Source organism: Neodiprion pinetum, chromosome 7, assembly GCF_021155775.2.
Source record: "Neodiprion pinetum isolate iyNeoPine1 chromosome 7, iyNeoPine1.2, whole genome shotgun sequence".
NCBI lineage: Eukaryota > Metazoa > Arthropoda > Insecta > Hymenoptera > Diprionidae > Neodiprion > Neodiprion pinetum.
This window is the reverse complement of record NC_060238.1, coordinates 8121332-8139728: the sequence shown is the minus strand read 5'-3', so window position 1 is coordinate 8139728 and position 18397 is coordinate 8121332. Positions and strand designations below refer to the sequence as shown.

At 33.6% G+C, this 18397-nt stretch overlaps 2 protein-coding genes across 4 annotated transcripts in view; one reads left to right on the top strand and one right to left on the bottom strand.

The window, feature by feature from the left end:
• Positions 1 to 18397, bottom strand: part of LOC124223834 (PAR-domain protein 1) — a 236833-nt gene that overhangs the window by 201711 nt on the left and 16725 nt on the right. The window lies entirely within an intron of this gene.
• LOC124223837 (uncharacterized) lies at positions 9487 to 10315 on the top strand. The gene is made up of 2 exons (XM_046636158.2): positions 9487 to 9821; positions 9941 to 10315. Exons 1-2 carry the CDS (start codon positions 9539 to 9541, stop codon positions 10150 to 10152), a joined length of 495 nt encoding a protein of 164 aa, XP_046492114.1. The 5' UTR covers positions 9487 to 9538; the 3' UTR covers positions 10153 to 10315.

Sequence of the window (18397 nt, the reverse complement as noted above, 5' to 3'; positions counted from 1 at the left end):
GTCCAAGAATGTCGCAAAGAAGTCTTCAAAGCTTTGGAACACTTTTCGATAAATATCAGTTAAAAATTGTACGAATTGTATCCCAAATATAAATCGAGAAAGTTTAACCTCACGAATGACAAGTAAAACCTGTGATTTTATCTGCAAGAACTCGCGACGTATTGAAATAAAATATCGTCGAACGAGGAATTTCTGACCACTCAAACAGCGAACAGTGAACTTTTAACAGATGACAACGCATGAAAAATCACTTCAAGCATTACGAATAATTTTCTAAAAGTTATTACATGTAGTCACTAAGCGACCACAGTTCGAAAGATGATATAATGCATTTATTTGCGATATTTCGAGATTCACTTTCGTAAAATTGGCGCAAAACTCCAACCGCGAGAAATGCGAGACGCGTAAAATGCGTCGGAGTGACGGTATTTTTTTTTTTTATTCTGTTTTACTCTCGAAAAAAATAAAAATGTGCGATAATACAGAGCCGAGAATTTGGAAAGTTGGCATAAGTCTTGGATGCGATCCAGAAAAGCGTATGGCAGCGACGCGACGGATGCAGCCTGGAGAGTTTCGAGTGCCGGGGAAGATTTTCGAGGGTTTTTGCATGTTGTCACTTCGAATGACACGGAACTGATGCTCGAACCCGAAAATATGTTTGCTGTCAGGGAAAACACGACGTAGGTATTATAAACCATTAGCGGCGGCATCGGCGAGTCGATCAGACGACGGACGGCGGTTATTGCAAATCAATTTGTAACACATTGTAGGAAAAATCTGAATGAAAATTGAATTTTGTTGGAGCGGAAGGAAATGCTGGAAACTAAATAATTTCTGGATGAAATTTTACATTTCCGAAGGCGTTTCGGTCACACGCTAATTGGTCACACATTATTGTGCTCGGTCAAACTTTGTTACAATTTAAGATGGTATTGTGTAGTTTTTGAGGTCCCCGATTACGAATCTGAAATTAGATTTAGAAAATTCAAAATGGTGGATCTGATATGGCGAACAAAAACTTCAAATTTCTTCATATACGGTCGAAAAACTCTGTGCAGTGGTTTTCGGGGTCACTGATTACAAATAACAAATCAAATTTCAAAAATTCAGGGTGACGGATCCAAAATGGCGAATATGACGGACGAAAACTTCAAATTTGATCGAATAATTTGGTCATAAAGCTCTATATATTTGAAATTTTCGTCAGCCATATTGGATCGGCCATTTTGAATTTAAAAAATTCGATTTCAGATTCTTAATCAGTGATGCCAAAAAAATTTATAATTTGTGTAAAGCATGTTTAGAGAAGTGACTTTCTCGAAAATTAATTATTTCTTCAATTTACACGATTTCTTTTCACTCAATTTGTTTCTAACAGTAATAATTCACGTTATATCGTAATAATTATTCTTGAGTATTGAAAACCTATTATTATACTATCAGAAATAGCAAAACAACTGCAAAGTTCTCGAAATATACAAACACTTATAACAAGGAATCAATATTTACAAGTTTTAAAGAAGGATAGGAGAAAAAAAAACCTGCAGTAATGGATAAAACGAAGGAACAACGAATAATTATTTATCGTCAACGTCACAGCTAGAATCCGGTATGAAATTAAAAAACTATTAATCTTTTTTTGTACACGTTGAAGTTTTCGTTTATAAAATTTACAAGTTTCTAATCGAATTCTCCGTACGATCAAAAGTGAAGAAATTTAATTTTAAAAGTAACTAGGTTTGGATCTGTTTAAGAAATTCTTCATCCCTTTTCGTTTCTCTCAGTTTCTGACGCAAACTGCAGCCTGAAAGTCCAGCAGCATAACTTCATATACATACAATATCTGTTATTAAGAGTTTAAAAAAAACAGCAGCAATTTTTCTCTTATTGTTAAATCTCATCGGTTGAGTGGGATGAACAAGTTTGAGTAATTGAAAAAAAAAAAAAAAAAAATTTTGCAAGGCTTGATATTTACAGCTGTCTATCTTACCGACACATAGACGAAGGTCGGGTTGCCTATCCACAGGCTTTCAGATATGCATCGTCGAGTTCTGGAGCTCAAATCAAGACAGGTAACCCAAATATCGTAAATACCAAGCTTTTAAACAGAAATTGTTACGTGAACCAATCAAATATACAAATTTATGCATAATATTAACTCCTATCTTTCTATGCTTGTCGCCTATACAGTCGAAATCGTTCCGGATACAACTTCTTGAAACAGTCACAATCGATTTTATTATTCGCAGATTTTTAACGGTATCACATATCAATGGATCTGTTATCAAATTTTTCAACACTGACAACGTAAAATTCTTACATACGAAAAAAAAAACAACAAATTATTGTGAAGTCGAGAACCAATAACGTTTTATCTTGGATGAAACTGACAAGCGAACAGGCGAATCAAAAGCATATCAATCGACCTTTTATCAATTTTTTCAACACTGATAACGTACAATTCTTACATACGAAAAAAAAACAACATATCATTGTGCAGTTGAGAACCAATAACGTTTTATCCGGGATGAAACTGAAAAGCAACCAGGCGAATCAAAATCTAGACCGCTGGTTACATCCAACTGAAAAGTTCTTCGAAAACTTCTAGTGACACGGCAAAGAGTTTCAAGACACCGAATTTCAGCTGTAAACACGTAAATATTTCAATTACATCGGTGAAATTACGTTATAATTTTAGTATTCAACTAAAGGGTCATTTTTTCTAGTTAAATTCTGACTAACGATAACGCATTTTTTGTAGAATCATAAGTTTTGTTTATCATTTGTAAATTACAACGATTGCTTGCATCTGATTTTTTTTATTATCTGACGAGCTGACGAATAAAATCTGTCGCAAATAATTCGTGAGAAATTTATTAATGAATAAAAGGAGCTCATTTTTACCAAAATATGCTTTTTTTCTGAAGATAAAATAGCCACGTGTTTACAGTTAAAGGCCAAAGTTAAAAGATATTTATCTACATCACAATTTACCTTTTTTTCAATTGGTTTCAACTGAATCAACTTCAATCCCAACCTTCAAATATTTATTATTTAAGTTGAAGTTCCTAATTTGAAAAGTTCCGGAATCGCCTGATTCCGAATTATTTGGTGGCAAAAGTTGAAGTAAAGAGATCAAACTTTTACGAGACAACAATGTTTCGAATGGTCGGAAACCCGACGGCTCAAAGTTCCAAAGTGCAAGATTCTGAAAATTCAAGTTACAATAGAGCAAAATTCCGAAAAGTAAAGTTCCGATGAAGTAAAATTCCGAAAATTAAAACATACTCACACAGAGTAGTTTACTCAACGAGTCGGTGTAAAAAACGAGAAAAAAAATAAAAATCAGAATGACCAGCATTCCGAGCGTAAAAATATGGAAAATCCAAAACAAAGAAAGACCAAGGTGGTGAAATTTTACTAAATCGGAAATTCACGGAACTGAAAATTTTCGATCAATCGGAATTTCGATGTTCCAGATTTTTAAATTTTCTCAATTTCGCAGTTTTAGAACTTTGATTTATGCCCTTCCGACATTTTGACCTTTCGGAATTTTGCTCTTTCAGAACTTTGAGCGACGAGTTTCGGACCATTCGAAACTTTGAAGTTCCGTCAAAACTTGACTTCTTTACTTTCAAGCTTCGCCACCAAAAAATTAAGAATTTGGGGCCTTCGGTACTTTTTAAATTCGAAATTTCAACCCCGACCCCTTCAAAAATAATCGTAGCGTGATCGCTACAGAATTCACGCGCATTTCCAATTTGCCAGAGTCATTACTCACACCTGTCGTCTTTAAGGGGCGAAGTAACGCGATGGATGACAATGCGTGATGTTTAGAGGGTGCGCCCCAACCCTTATTTTCCGGAATATGAACCGACGAAATTAGGTGCGGCGCCACGGGTTGTACAGTACGCAAGAATCGACGCGTAGCAAAAAGCTGCTGAGAAAAGAATTCTCACAGTTCATGGATTTCAAAAATTTTTCCTCAAATTTATGTTATTAGCATATTTACAACACCAGTCACGATATTACACCTGAATTTGTCGTTGCAGCATCAAAAAATCCAGATCAAATTTCACTTCAAATAATAATTATCTACCAAGTTTTGAAGTTTTTAGCATCTCGAAGTTTCATTTTTCTTTCTCGAAGATTTTCACGAAAACAATCTTGCAGCCTACCGAATTGTGAACAAAACGTAGCTGTGAAAACTTTCCCACATTCGTTTGACCCTCCGAAGAGTAGATTTTACGAATTACAAAATGCTTTTGATCGGACGGAGCAGAATATTGATTTCTTTACTCCTTCTCTTCTATGCAATTCAATTTTGCAGTTAACTTATTTAACAAGAAACCTTCTTCAGCTGATCGAGAATCCCCCAAGATTTTTTTTTTTATTTATTTTTTTTTTTGTTGTTTTTATCTAGATTTGCATTAAAAATGATACTCGAGACTTGAATAGGTTGAATTAGAAAAAGTGTTACTCCTTTTTTGAGTCAATACTTGAAACCTTCGGACAGATCTTGGAATTGAAATAATTCACACAGGTATCTAAAATCTTCTTTAAATGATTGAAAATCCCCGACATTTTTATTTAAATTTGCATCAAAGATGATACTCGAGAGTTGAAACGGTTGATTTAGGAAAATTGTTCGTGTATTTTCACTAAGTATTTGAAGTCTTCTGACAAACCTCAGAATCAAAATAATTCACATAGATATAGCCGTTGCGGTGTAAATGCATAAATACGTAACATATTGTTAAAAGATGTCTGTTTCAAGGGTTGAAAAAAAATTCTAAAATACGGAAAAAGCTCCCTAACTAGTTTTTTCACCTGTCGGCCCAAGTCCTCCAATATTCCGGAAGTTTAGCGTAGGTGAAAGAAACGTAGACAAATTTAAGGCACGACGTGTACCTGATTTTCATTCTTCTCTCCGTTCTTCAGCAATAATCCAACAATCGCACTGAATAACTGTAAAATGAGTAAGCAGATTCCAAGTGCAGCCGCCACTCATAAGCCTATAAAAACTAATGCCAAGACTTGCAAACATAGAATAATTTTTATTTGCAGTTACCACGCAGTCCTAAATTGTTGTCATTTCTCATCGTTGTTGAAAATTATACAGTTCTGGGAAAGAAATGAAAAGAAGCTTCGTAACTGTAACCAGGAAATTTATCGCGTCTAATTATTTTATATGATTTTGACAATTCGCGCCATATTTTGTTACAACTATTTACGATAATTTAAAGCCTTGTTTAACTAAAAAAATGTGGTTAACCAAGCCAACGGTGAGTTTGTATGTTGCTGTAACAAAAAAGTGTAATATCGGCAGCTGTAATAACGCTGAAACATTAACTTGCAGCGATTTCATTTTTCTTTTTCGAAACTCCAAAAGTATTTCCATAATGAACCGTGGCAAATAAAAACAATTCAGTTTAGGGTAAAGCGCATCATTAAACCATCGCATTTTTCAGGAAATCTATTATAAGGATATTAGGGAGGTGTTTGTAATGCGAACACTGCACGAACGATGTTAAACACGCGTCATCCGCGTCATCGTCAAAGCTATTGTTTGATCTTGCAGGCACATGTCGGTCTCTCGTAATTATTACTTCATTAGCCAATTTAAAGCTCAAGGCTGTAATATACAATATTACACGCACGTTTAACAGTTTGTTTGTACTGCGTAGCCGGCTTGTTTTTCTTTCTTTCTTTTTGTTCGTGTCTTTGTGTAAACATTACAATATACATATGTATATGTATCATGCGGCTGTAGATATTTTTATACGCATGATTGTAATCATGTTGAATATTTGCATTATACATGTTTAATGCCTGATTATAACAACGTTCCAACATTCACTAAAAAAAAAGTCGCTTTCTGAAATGTTAGACGCGTTTCTGCATTAAAGCTTGAAAAAATGATACAATAATCTAAACGTTTCCAAACCATCGACGTCTCGCGTTTCAAGTTTGTAATTCGTGGGAGAGAAATTCTTATTCGCATATTCAGGAAATTATAAGTGACACACTTTTAAGCTTCATTTTAATCATTCATAATTTTTTTCTGAAATTTATTCATTGGTTCAGGGCAAAAGTGCAGAAAATTCAAAAAATGAAAGGGTTACAACATCGAATATTCAAAAACCCAAAAATCTAATTTATTATACGATTTTTAAATGTAAAAAGTCTTAGTAGAATGCCAAAATATACAAAGGATAAAGAAGAATTCTAGAGATTCTATGTTTTGGCTTTCTTTACATTGATCGTTTTATATTTTGGCTTTTATTTACCTCACTTATCTATATTTTGAAATTTTATGAATCAGTATTTCACATTTTTTTAAATTCGATATTGTAAACCTTATATTTCTCGATATTTATTTTTTTGTTTTTTCTCCGCCCTGTTTTTATTCATATTTAAATCGTGATTCATCTGGCAGATTTTAGTAATATAATGAACGGAAAAAAAAAATCAATACCCAGCGGATGAAAATACTTTCTTTCAAACTTACCTACAACAGTTGAAGAAACTCGGAATATGAAACAGGTGCAAATAAAAGTATTAAATACGAAATAAGGAAGGATTCCATGTAAGCGTTTATTTTTTTAACCCCATTATCTAAAAATTTTTTTCTATAAAACTTTTTTGAAATTTTTGGATCCGAATTTTTTTACCGCAAAATATTTCAAAATGGCGGCTGTGAGCACAATAGTGTAAAAAGTTTGTTTTTTTGCTGTTAGATGTGATTTTTAAAGTTCCAGTTATCCGAAACAGAAAATTTAAAAACATTATTAAAGTATATGAGTACAGCTAAGGTCCGAACTACAACCACTTTATTTGGTTCGATAGAAATCATTTAAGGGACCACACTGTAGACAAAAAACTATACTATAAAAAATTGCGAATCATTGTAATATCGACATGATTTTAGTTCGGGAAACAATCACACTTACATATTTTGATAATCTTTTTGAATTTTCTGTTTCGGACAACTGTAAACATCAAAAACCTCGTCAAACATCAAAAAACTCCCTTTCTACGCCATTACATCTGCAGTCACCGTTTTCTAAAATCGTGCATTAGAAAATTTTTGAAAGACAGTTCACATTTTATAAAATTGACCGCAAAAACCTGAATCTGAAAATGACTGATTGATTTTTAGAAAACAAAAAAACAACTAGAAAATGAGGTAAAAAAACAAGCACTGATACCGGAATACCCCCTTGAACACAACTGCGGATTCGGCGACGAGCGAGTCAAAACTGTGAACCTTAAGGTCATGTGGCAGTCCTACCCTTACCGACCGAGCAAACTCACCCGTTTTCTTCCTACACTAAATTAACAAACGAGAGGCAAGGCTTGAAATTTCGACGGCGCATCGTTCTTTCGTAGCCGAATTTAAGAAAGTTACTCATATCCCTAAAATCGTCGAAAAAATTGGTATTTTTTTTTTTTTTTTTTTTTTACATGTGTTACTATTTTCAGATTTCCCGCATTTCAAGGACTAAAAAGTGCACAGCTGAGATTCTTTGCACAATTCCAGCAAGAACGAGGGGTAAAACGATCCATCGCAAGACAGTTTTCATACAATATTGAGGTCGGTAGACGAGAACTAAGAATTGCAATAATTTCGTAAATAAAATATATGCTCTCGCGAGCGTTTGCTCGGTCGGTAAGGGTAGGGGTACTTTACGGCCTTAGGAAGCCATTGAAAGCACATTGCACAGTCCAAGTCCACGGGACCTCGTTATCGAGTAGCAGTGTCCTAATCGTGATAACAAGGCTAAATGGCACCGTTGCTGCTGCTGCGCAGCTGTCTGATTCTGCGATGAGCAGAGATGGCGGGAGAAAGAGAGAAAGAGGATATAAGAAAAGGAGAAACAGAGTAGAAAGAGGAAAAGACTGGTGGATTTTCAATCGAAATACAAGTGCAACTCGTAATGTCCCTGACCCTGGCGTCTGATCTATGGATCTATGGATTTTTGATGACTCGCGAGAAAGCGAGAAAAGAAAACGTACGTAGAAGAGCGGAATGACTGTATCTAATGTTCCCATTATGCAGGTAATTCAAGTCAGCAAACGCTCTCTGCAGGCACATTTTGCACGTTTCAGAGGAATAATAAGCAAAATCCCGCGCCACGCATAATTTTTTTTGAAAATATGGAAAAAGATGGATGAACTACCGAGAAATCGGTAAAAAATCTTGAATTTTCCAAGTAAAATAAAGTCAATTTAAGATTAAAGTCTGTGAAATTTACTTTGTGATGTTTTTTTTTCTTCTTCGTAGAAAATGAAATATTTGAAAACGAAAAATCGCGAACATCAAAATGCATAATTAGGATACTGGAAAATTCGTCTGATGAATGAATATGAAAATCGATATTCAAAACATCATTTAATCAAATATATCTAATCACGAGGCTGGGAAATCGGACGTTTTGAATGTAGAATTTTACGAAAATCAATGTTGTAGAATAATCAATTATAGAATTACGAGAACTCGAAATCGGAAAGGTCGAAGTATGAAACGTGAGAATACTCAATTTCAATTTCTACGCTTTTTACATTATTCTATACTTCCAAACTGATCCGCGTTCAACACTAAATTTACACTCTACTGACTCCCAGTCGTTAATCTACGATTCGTGATCATACGTCACGGCCTTTTCGAATTTTTTATCACGGTAAAAATTGTGCAATTCTGATACCAATATCGTAGTCGTTATCCGTTATCACAATTCTATACTTGAACTTGTCGTATTTCTGTGACATTTTCATGGGATAGCTTGAATTAAAAACCTATATTGTTCTAAATACTTGAGTTGTCTTAATTTTAGTTAAATTTCGAAGTAAGCCATGAAGAAAAAACTTCTGCAAAATTCACGTCCCGACTCCCATCGATCAGTTGATTTCATTGGAAATTGAAAAACTTTCACTCTTCTTCATTCATAGGATTGTTTGCCTCTTTTATTCACAAATTTTGACAACGATTAATTATCCCGTTTTACCGACAATTTCTTTTGCAGCTCGGAAGTCGTTGGTTCGACCGAGTTTACTAAAAATAATTTACAATTAGTTCAGCTAAGAATTGACTTACAAACGAAGTGTATCGACTCTCTTGGAATCAAGCAAGAGCAAATAGATGCACAATGACTGTTCAGGCTAGAAGATTCCAGCCACGCAGTTAAGGACGTTCCCACCTAGCAGTGGTCCTCAACTTCTAAAACAGTCCCCCTATGTAAACTATACTATGATGCAATAACAAAAAGTTGAGGTGCAGTGTACATTTTCAGTGGCGCGAACGTGCGCAGAAGTCCAAAAATATACCCATTGCGTCGTTTCTCAGATCTGGCAACATTGTATTCTCTTTCTGTATATTATTATTATATCTGAGACGTGTGCTACAGAGTTTTAATGTTTTGAGGTTACTTTTATCTTGGAGTTAAAAAATAATTTATTTATAATGACTTCACGTTTGAAGAATGGGAGGTTTGTGAAAAAAAAAGTAGGCGATAGAGTAGCTAAAGCTCTAACAGCTATGTCAGAAGCTAAAAAAACAAAAATTCTCGAAACACTGCATGAAACTACTCAATGTAAAATTCCAGATGGGAATTGTATAGTTGCATTGGAAAAATTAGCTAAAAACCTCAAATGCACCAGCTGCAGCAGTCTTTTAGACATGGAAAAAATGTACGGCTATAACAGAGAAGGACTTCACGTAAAGTTTAAGATAAAATGTGATACTTGTGGCAGATATAATAATGTTAATACCGCAGAGTCCACCAATGGTGTTTCTGATGTCAATATGTCCGTGGTTTTAGGTAAGTGAATTCGCAATATTCTATTTATGTGTAAAAGTAAAAAACTTGAATTGACATAATTAATAGCTTTACAATTATTTTATAAGAAATTTATGATATTTACTATTTGAATGTTTCAGGGGCTATTCATGCCGGTGTTGGAAATACTGGCTTAAATAAAATTCTTGCTTGTGCCAATTTACCTCGAGTAATAGACAAAATTTATAAAAAGTACGAAGTTGTAGTTGGTCAAGCAATAGAATTAGAAGCTAAAGAAAGTTGCAAGCGAGCTGCTTCTGAGGAAAAAGAATTGGTGATAAAAAATGTCAAAAAGCTGTGTGACACATTGTAAGCATCCATTCTAATTCATTTGAACTGTTCAATGGACTGATGCTGATCATCATAATAATTATAAATCATTTTCTCAACACTGATTTTTATAAAATTGTAATATAATTTATTGAAAAATTGTAAAATTATATTTTCTACGAATGAATTATTTGTAATATAATATTAAGCAGAAGTAGTTATTATTTTGTTTCAATTTATATCTTAGGATTTGAATATTATACATAAACTGGTGATTTATAATTATTATGCTATCAGTAAATGTATAATATACAACAACATTTATTTTTACACAAAATAAAGGAGAGACTTTATCTTGTTGTAATTATTTACAATATTTCGATCAAGAATTGAATTAAATATTCTATAAGTTGACAAGCACTAATCTACATTATATACTTGTATTTTTTACAAAAAATGTATTGCTATTAATTTCACGGCATTGAATTGTCTACATAAAATAAAAAAAAAATAATTGTAAATCTGGTTTAATGTTTTTATTTTAACTATTTTTATTTATTATTTCAGACCAGTGGAGATTGCCCAAGATATTTTCCCGCAGTTAGATGTCCTTACGCTTTCCTCAAATGATAATCAAAATTTATTTGATAATACACTAGGTGAAATAATAAATATCATTGTGTCATTTGATATGGGCTGGTCTAAACGCGGTAACGGGCGTAGCTATGATAGTTTGAACGGTTATAGCACTATCATCGGTTTCTTGTCAGGAAAAATTCTAGACTACGCAACTAGAAATAGAAAATGTAAGAAATGTGATATGGGGCATAAAAAAGATGATCATGATTGTAGATTGAACTTCTGCGGAAGTGCTAAGGCAATGGAAGCTGATGCAGGAGTTCAACTTGTTAATCACAGCAACATCTTAAAGGAAGCAGGACTACAAGTACGTGTTATTGTAGGAGATGAAGACAGCTCAATGATTGCAGCAGTAAGAGCAGATAACCCAGGTCAAAAGTATCATAAATTAGCCGACAAAAATCATTTAACCAAAAATTTTGGAAAAGAGTTATATAAATTACGCGATAAGTTTAGAGAGTTAAATAAAACAAATGTTATTCCTCATTTAAAAAAGTGTTTTTCATACGCTGTTGCACAAAATAAGGGCAATTCCGAAAACTTAGCTAGAAATTTGAGACAAATACCGGATCATATTTTTAGCAGACATGAAAACTGTGGAAAGTGGTGTAACCCAAGTAAAAATCATGCTCTAAACCTATCTGATGAAACCTTGTATGAAGAATTATTACATTTGTTCGATAAATACGCACAAAACTCTCATAAATTTTCTATTGCCGCTTCAAGTCAGGGCAATGAAAGTTTTAACAATATTATAGCAAACAAAGCACACAAAAACAAGTGTTTAAGTACTAGCTTTTCTTGTGATATTAGGGTAGCTGACGCCGTCTGCGCTAAAAATGACGGTGAACGAAGTATTATAAATATTAAGCAAAGACTGAATATTCCTGCTGGATCTCACACAGTCAATTATGTTAAACGAAGTGAAATGAAACGAGAAAAACGATTGGCAATGAGTAAGTCTAAAGCAAAAAAATTAAGACGTATAGAATTAAAACAGAAACGAGAACTTTTACGTAAAAATACCGAAAGACATGAAGGTATAACTTATAAGAGTAATTGTGGAATGGATAAAATAAACAATTACGTGCGTAAACACTGTGATGATAATAATAATATTGCATTAGATGATGAAACAAAAATTGTTTACTTTGATTTAGAAACAACTGGATTCGCCTCAGATGCTCATATTATACAAATTGCAGCGATCTGTGATTGTAAAATTTTTAATATCTATGTACACACGAAGACCGAAATTTCATCGTCAGCCACTACAGTTACTAAACTTCATCATAAATATGGAGACTTATTCTACGGAGACAAACAAGTCGTAACACTCAAAATTTCTGATGCTTTAGAATCTTTTCAACAATTTTTAATTAGCTTATCCGATGGACAACAGAAATGTTTATTAGTTGCACATAATGCTCGCTTTGACGTACCACGACTCTTACGAGCTATTATGAATGTTAAAGTCGAACTTTTAGATTTAATTGTTGGTTTTGCTGACACTTTATCATTGTTCAGAAAGTCTTTGGTTGATAGGAAAGGACCGGGTCAATTTAAATTAGAGAGTTTAAGTAACGACTTCTTACACCCTGATAATGATCAGGAATCTTTTCATGACGCTGCGTATGACGTTGTGGTACTTCAAGACTTAATTAATACATTAAACCTGCGAAGTGGTGTATTAAAGGCATGTAAAAACAGTAATATTTATTTGGAAGAGTTATCCAACTCAGATAAAACTAAAGTAAACTTAAAAATGTTAGTCGAATTAAGAAATATTATTTCAGTTAATATGTGTAAAAAATTGGCTTCAAATGACATTTCTTGTGATAATTTGAGGGAAATCTATAGAGTAGGTGGAGAAAATGCTATTGTGCAATTGTTTAGCGAAAAATTAGATAATAACAAAGTGCGAATAACTAAAAATAAAAAAATTTTAACGGCAGTTTTAGACTTCCTAAAAAATGAAAATTCGCCAAAGATTAAGAATTTAAAATCACCAAAAAAGAAAATTAAAAAAATACCTACGTCTAAAAAATAATATATTTCTAAAATGTTTTATTTTGTGTTACTTGATAAAATTATAGTTTTTATGAAAATTATATGATTGATTATATTTTTGAATCTATAATTGTTGATGATGTTAACATAACGAGTATTAATGTTGAAAAATAATTTATAATAAATACTTAATATACTTAAAAAATTGCATTTTTCTTTACAACAGCCTACAGTTAACCTATCTGTGAGCGGTTCACATTTATTTACAACTACTACGCCTATACGGTATTTTGAACTTTCCGCCCAACGCAACGTTGCCAAGTCGCTGTTTCTCACTGATCAAGTAATGAAAAAAAAGTGAAAAGTAGCTCACTTTTAACATTTTTTATAATTAAATGAATACCGCTTCTTTGTGTTATTTTTTGAGAAACATGTTTATTATATGTTCAATTAGTGATTTTCAGTTTTTCATAGAAATTCCAAGAAAATTACTGTAGTAACTTAAAAAAAAGGTGCGCCACAATGGGGGTTAGGATAGGGATCACATGTTAAATATGTAAATTTCAACTTGCAATATTTCAAAATTTAGCACCGCAAGAAGGGTTTTAAAAAATTCCTACACATAAAGGGCACTCATAAGTATGTGTATTCAAAATTTGGAAAATATTAGAAGAAAAGTGTTTTTGGTGGGAACGTCCTTAAATTATTGACCGCACATGCAACGCATAGGTCAGCTTTATCGAAACTGTTGAATCTTCAATAGGCCGTCGTAAAACGACGACGTTTGACTGCACCGAGATAAACAGCGGCATCATCGACGATCCGTGAAGCAACGTGTCGCAATCTAAATGTTACACACATCTCGATTGATTCCCATTTCAATTCAGCTCCGTGATACGATATTTTCAGGGTTTCGAAGAACATCTTTATCGTCTAATTATCATCATGGGATAAACAAGCAGAAAAATAGCTTGACAGAATAAACACGGCGAAGACGAGAACCGAACGTTTTTCTTCTGTTCTCATTCATGCCCCAAGTTGAGAATAAATCATTCCGTATCGAACATTGGGAGACTAAGAAAATCGTTTCAAAAAGCCAATTAGAGCGAACACGAATGAAAAAATATCTCCACTGTGTGACAGAGATGAATCTCGGCAAATTCGAATAAGGCAGGCCAATTTTAAAATACGTGCCAACAATTTGTGAAATGGTTTTGTAATAATACTGGGTGAGGAATTTTAACCCTTTCAGTCACAGAAGCCAGTGTGGTGGCATTCTTTTTTTTCCTCAGTTTTTTTTTTTTTAATATTCCATACAAAATCCTGAACTTTCCATTCCAAAAAAACTGAATTGCGTGACCGAGAGGGTCAAGTTGCCAAACGCGATTAGCTTGAAAATGTAGTATTTTCGAGAAAAATGTTTCAAACCAAAGTTTCATTATCTTCACAGCGGAATCTACTGGCTATAATTTTTATTCAGATCAGTGAAGGAGTTCACCGACATATGAGGGTAAACTTCGGTTTTTTTGTTTTTTTTTTAATGATGCTCCAATTTTTTTACAGATTTGTATTTTGTGTGAGAAAGTATGCAATTTTTGTTTTAATAATTTTTTTCATTTCGTCCAATTGTTGGCCAATTATCGAGCATTCTCAAAACTTGCGAAGATTTCACAAATAAATGATTTTCCGCACAAGCTACTTCAAAAACATGGTAAACAGAATGGATTCCACACCATTCTGTTTAACTAAATAATCAGTTTAACACATGTTCGAAGGATATCATTTCGTCTCACCCTGTATAAGAACGTTCGCAATGATTGAACTCCGGTATTTTTTTATCAGAATGTAATGTTTACGAAATAACTTTTTTTTTTTTTTTTTGCCGTAGAAATATCAAAAGATAACCTCGTGAAAATTTTACAAGCAGTGATTTCCAGAGTGTGTAAAAACATTTAAACCTTTTTTTCCTCTTCCTCTTACTTTTGGTTCAGGTGATTTGTTCTTGAGACCGAGTTTTTTATTTTTTTTTTTTTGGTTCTCTATTTGGGACTCTACGGCTTCTTTGCCGAAGACTCACGAGTCGTGTCCAAAATTTCGAATTTTTCTCGATAAACATGAATGGAATGAAACGAATCTGCGGCAGTAAAAGTATTGATCGATATAAGTTTCAGTTTCGGAATCCAGAAAGACGTACGAGTACCTACGTATAAAGTATGTGGCTGTTATTGATCGCGTGTAGGGAAGCAGAAAAGAGATAGCTGGTATAGTCGTTGAGCTATTTAAGGAATTCCCCCGCAACACGAGATGGAAGCCAGGAAATACGTCGCGGCGTTTCCTACCTAGGAGATTAAAGCACCTGTTCGACAGGGTAGAATGAGAATAATAGATAATGGTCAATTTAAAAAGTACGCAATAGAGTGGAAAGGCGAGATTTTCAAGTAGCGGAAGTAAAACCGAGACAGAAAGAAAAGTGTGAAACAACAAAGAGCGCTTTCAACAAAATTTATTACACGTACCCACCTTTTTTTATATACTGGGTATTCCGTGTTAACTCTACCAATGATTTTCCCCTCAATATTTTTCATTCTTTTCACAATTTTTTATGCGATTATATGCGATGTTTCAAAAACGCGCTACTGAATTTTTTCAGATTTTTATCTCCAGTCGTAAAGTTTCTACGATTATACAAATGAAGAATATTCAGAAATTCTCGAAAATCTTACTTTCCATTTCGATAAAAATGTCCGAAATTTTGTACGGCAGAATAAAGTTCTAAAAATTCCGTGCAGAATTTTCGATAATTTTTCGGAAAATAACGGAACGTTGACACGTGGTGTTTCATTTGTACAAAATGTTTAAGGTGCGAGAGAAAAAATTCATGAAAAAATCACGGGACGGGTGTCAAAATGAACGGAATGGCAAATATGATTTTTGACAACTTTTTGTTGACTTTTAAAAAATTACAATTTTTGAATGGATTTGAATAATCACAAAAAATTCACTGTTGGAGAAATAAAAATTGAAAGAATTCAAGAGTGCTTTTTCGAGACTGGAGAATCGTATAAAAATTGTAGAAAGAATCAGAAATAGTGAGGGAAAATCGTTGTTCGAAATGACACGGAATGGAATTTTGCTTCGTTACGATTCTTCGTTTTTAATTTAATATATGTATTACTATTTTAATTCGTACATTGCGGAATATCAGTTCAAAATAGAGAGAATCACAGAACATAATTTTTGCCAATAATTTATACAGAGGTTAGAAGAGTACATTTGTTAATATAATTATAAAAATGAAAAAGTTTTAGCTTGTCTGTAATCAAGAAGCATTGTATCGGTTGTTTTTTTTCTTTGTGCGTAGACGAGATTCTTCCTTAGTCGGAAATGTGGGAGTTCGTTGATTTGTTAAGAGATTGGAAAATCGGGAACTTGTATGCGGGAAAATCGTGATCTGGGTCACCCACCGGCAGCGCGAATTAACATCTGTGTGTGTTGAGAATCGTGCAAGAGTAGGTTAATTACTTTGAAATAGCTCTCCGCGACTTTATATGTTCCTACAGAGTACATATTCAAGATAAAGTTCCGCTTCGAGCGGTTCGTACGTACGTAAATCTCGTTTGAGTAATTCACCGGTTGAATCTCGGACGTGTATAATGCAAATGCAATGCCAACGCGAATGTCCGTACCTAACTTTCACTGTCACGAAGCACGTGATTGGCGAAAAATAAAGAGCGAGTAAGCCGGGTCAATCTATAAGGAAGAGATAAATTGAAAGAAAAATTATTCATTATTATTATTGAATAGAATTTGTTTGTAGGTGCGGGAATATAAATTCTAAGATTTTTTCAGTTGACTTTACCACCTCAATTTCAAATTTTCTGCTACATCGTAAATTATCATCGGTACACATTTCCGTAGAAATTGAAACCTTCTGCTGTATTGCCATAGAATTAATCATCTTGAGCGTAAATTTTCAAATCAAATTCACCAGATTTGACCTAAAATCACATGTTTTGCACAGTCGAATATAAGGATGAGTGAAATATTTCAAGACCGGATTTTTTCAAAGATCAGCGGCATGTATTTATTTATCACCAAATTCTTGATATGATTGTGATTGTTATTTGCTGTTATCATAATTGCGGCGTCTTATCTCGTTTGAGGCCATGAAAGTTCGCCGTTCGTTCGACCGTCTTCGAAATTTAAATTAGGCTATAGTCGGCCGTTTTCGAACAGCCTTGGCACGCTAGAAAAGTCAGAAAGAAGCTGGTCTAAATTTATAAAACGTTAATAAAGTGTAAGTCAACTTTCGATCAGTCTTATAGCACTTGCTGGAATGTTTATCTTGGCCATCATGCACTAGCTTTATGGCTCAGATTACCGTTTTATAACTCCGTGGATATCAGCGAATCGCCTCACGAGATCGAAGAAAAAGATTTCGGACACGTTGTACCGTTTCAATGAAATCGAAATTCAAAATATACGGTGCGAGGAAATTTTTTTTACACCAATCTCATCTGTCTAGAATGCGTTTTGTTTTTAACATTTTTTTTTTCTTCACTTGAAAGAATTATTTACCGACAGTGAGATGAAAAATTTTAGAAATAAAATCTCTGAAAACGAGATGTAGAATCACATTTTTATCGACGATCGAAAGATAGGGAAGACAGCCATTTTTTTCTGCATATATCACTACCGATGTCTGGACGAAACATGTTTTTGATATTTAAAGATTTTTCAAAAGCTTAAGAATATTGACAAGCCCAGAAACTGATACGCAAGGAGTTATGAGTATGGTGTCTGTTTTACCGACCGTACAGCGTTGTTTGGCTCTCGATCACGAACAATGTTTAGTGGGAAGACCACGTCTTTATCAAATAACGGATTATTTTCGCGCTACTCTACAAATTAACCTTGAATCATTCTTTACAGCGCTCTAGTGTCTAAAAAACTAAAGCGTGCCTGTTTAATTAAGGTCATGTAGTACTCCTACCCTTACCGACCGGGTGACCGAGTAAACTCACTCTTTTTTTCCTATATTAAATAAACTGACGAACGGAAAGGGTTCAAATTTCATCATTTTCTTCAAGCATTCGAAATATTTTCAACAGTTTTAATATACCACCACTGATATCGGCAACTATATTAATAAAAATACAAAAGTGGAAAGTATGGAAATTATTCACAGAAGCTTAGATGATGATGCTTCATTTCAGACCCCTTCAAAATGATAAAAAAATATAGTGCGTATGATTCGTTATATTTCGTATAACAACTTATTTGATTTAAAAGACCATTTTCAATACAATATTGCAACTTGTTAATCACAATCGATTCGGTGCAATGCTAAAAAATTGAACATTCAAAGATGCTAACATGATTAATAAAAAAGTCTTCGCATGGGATTGTTGAAAATATTCTAATAATTACGAAATGAGCAATTGTAAGGTACAATCGAACCAATCTGCTGGATCTCACATAATTCTGGAACAATTTACAACGAAACATACATGCAATACACATCGAAACTTTTACTTGTAATTCCGGCAGGTACTTTTAGTATTTATTTAATTTAAAAAAAAAAACATATTTTTACCGATTGGGCATATATAAATGCGATAAATACTCATTGTGCGATT

Coding starts and splice junctions, on each gene's coding strand:
- LOC124223837 (XM_046636158.2), top strand. CDS start 9,539: ATGTCAGAAGCTAAAAAAACAAAAATTCTCGAAACACTGCATGAAACT. Junction 9,822..9,940: donor CAATATGTCCGTGGTTTTAG/GTAAGTGAATTC, acceptor TGAATGTTTCAG/GGGCTATTCATGCCGGTGTT.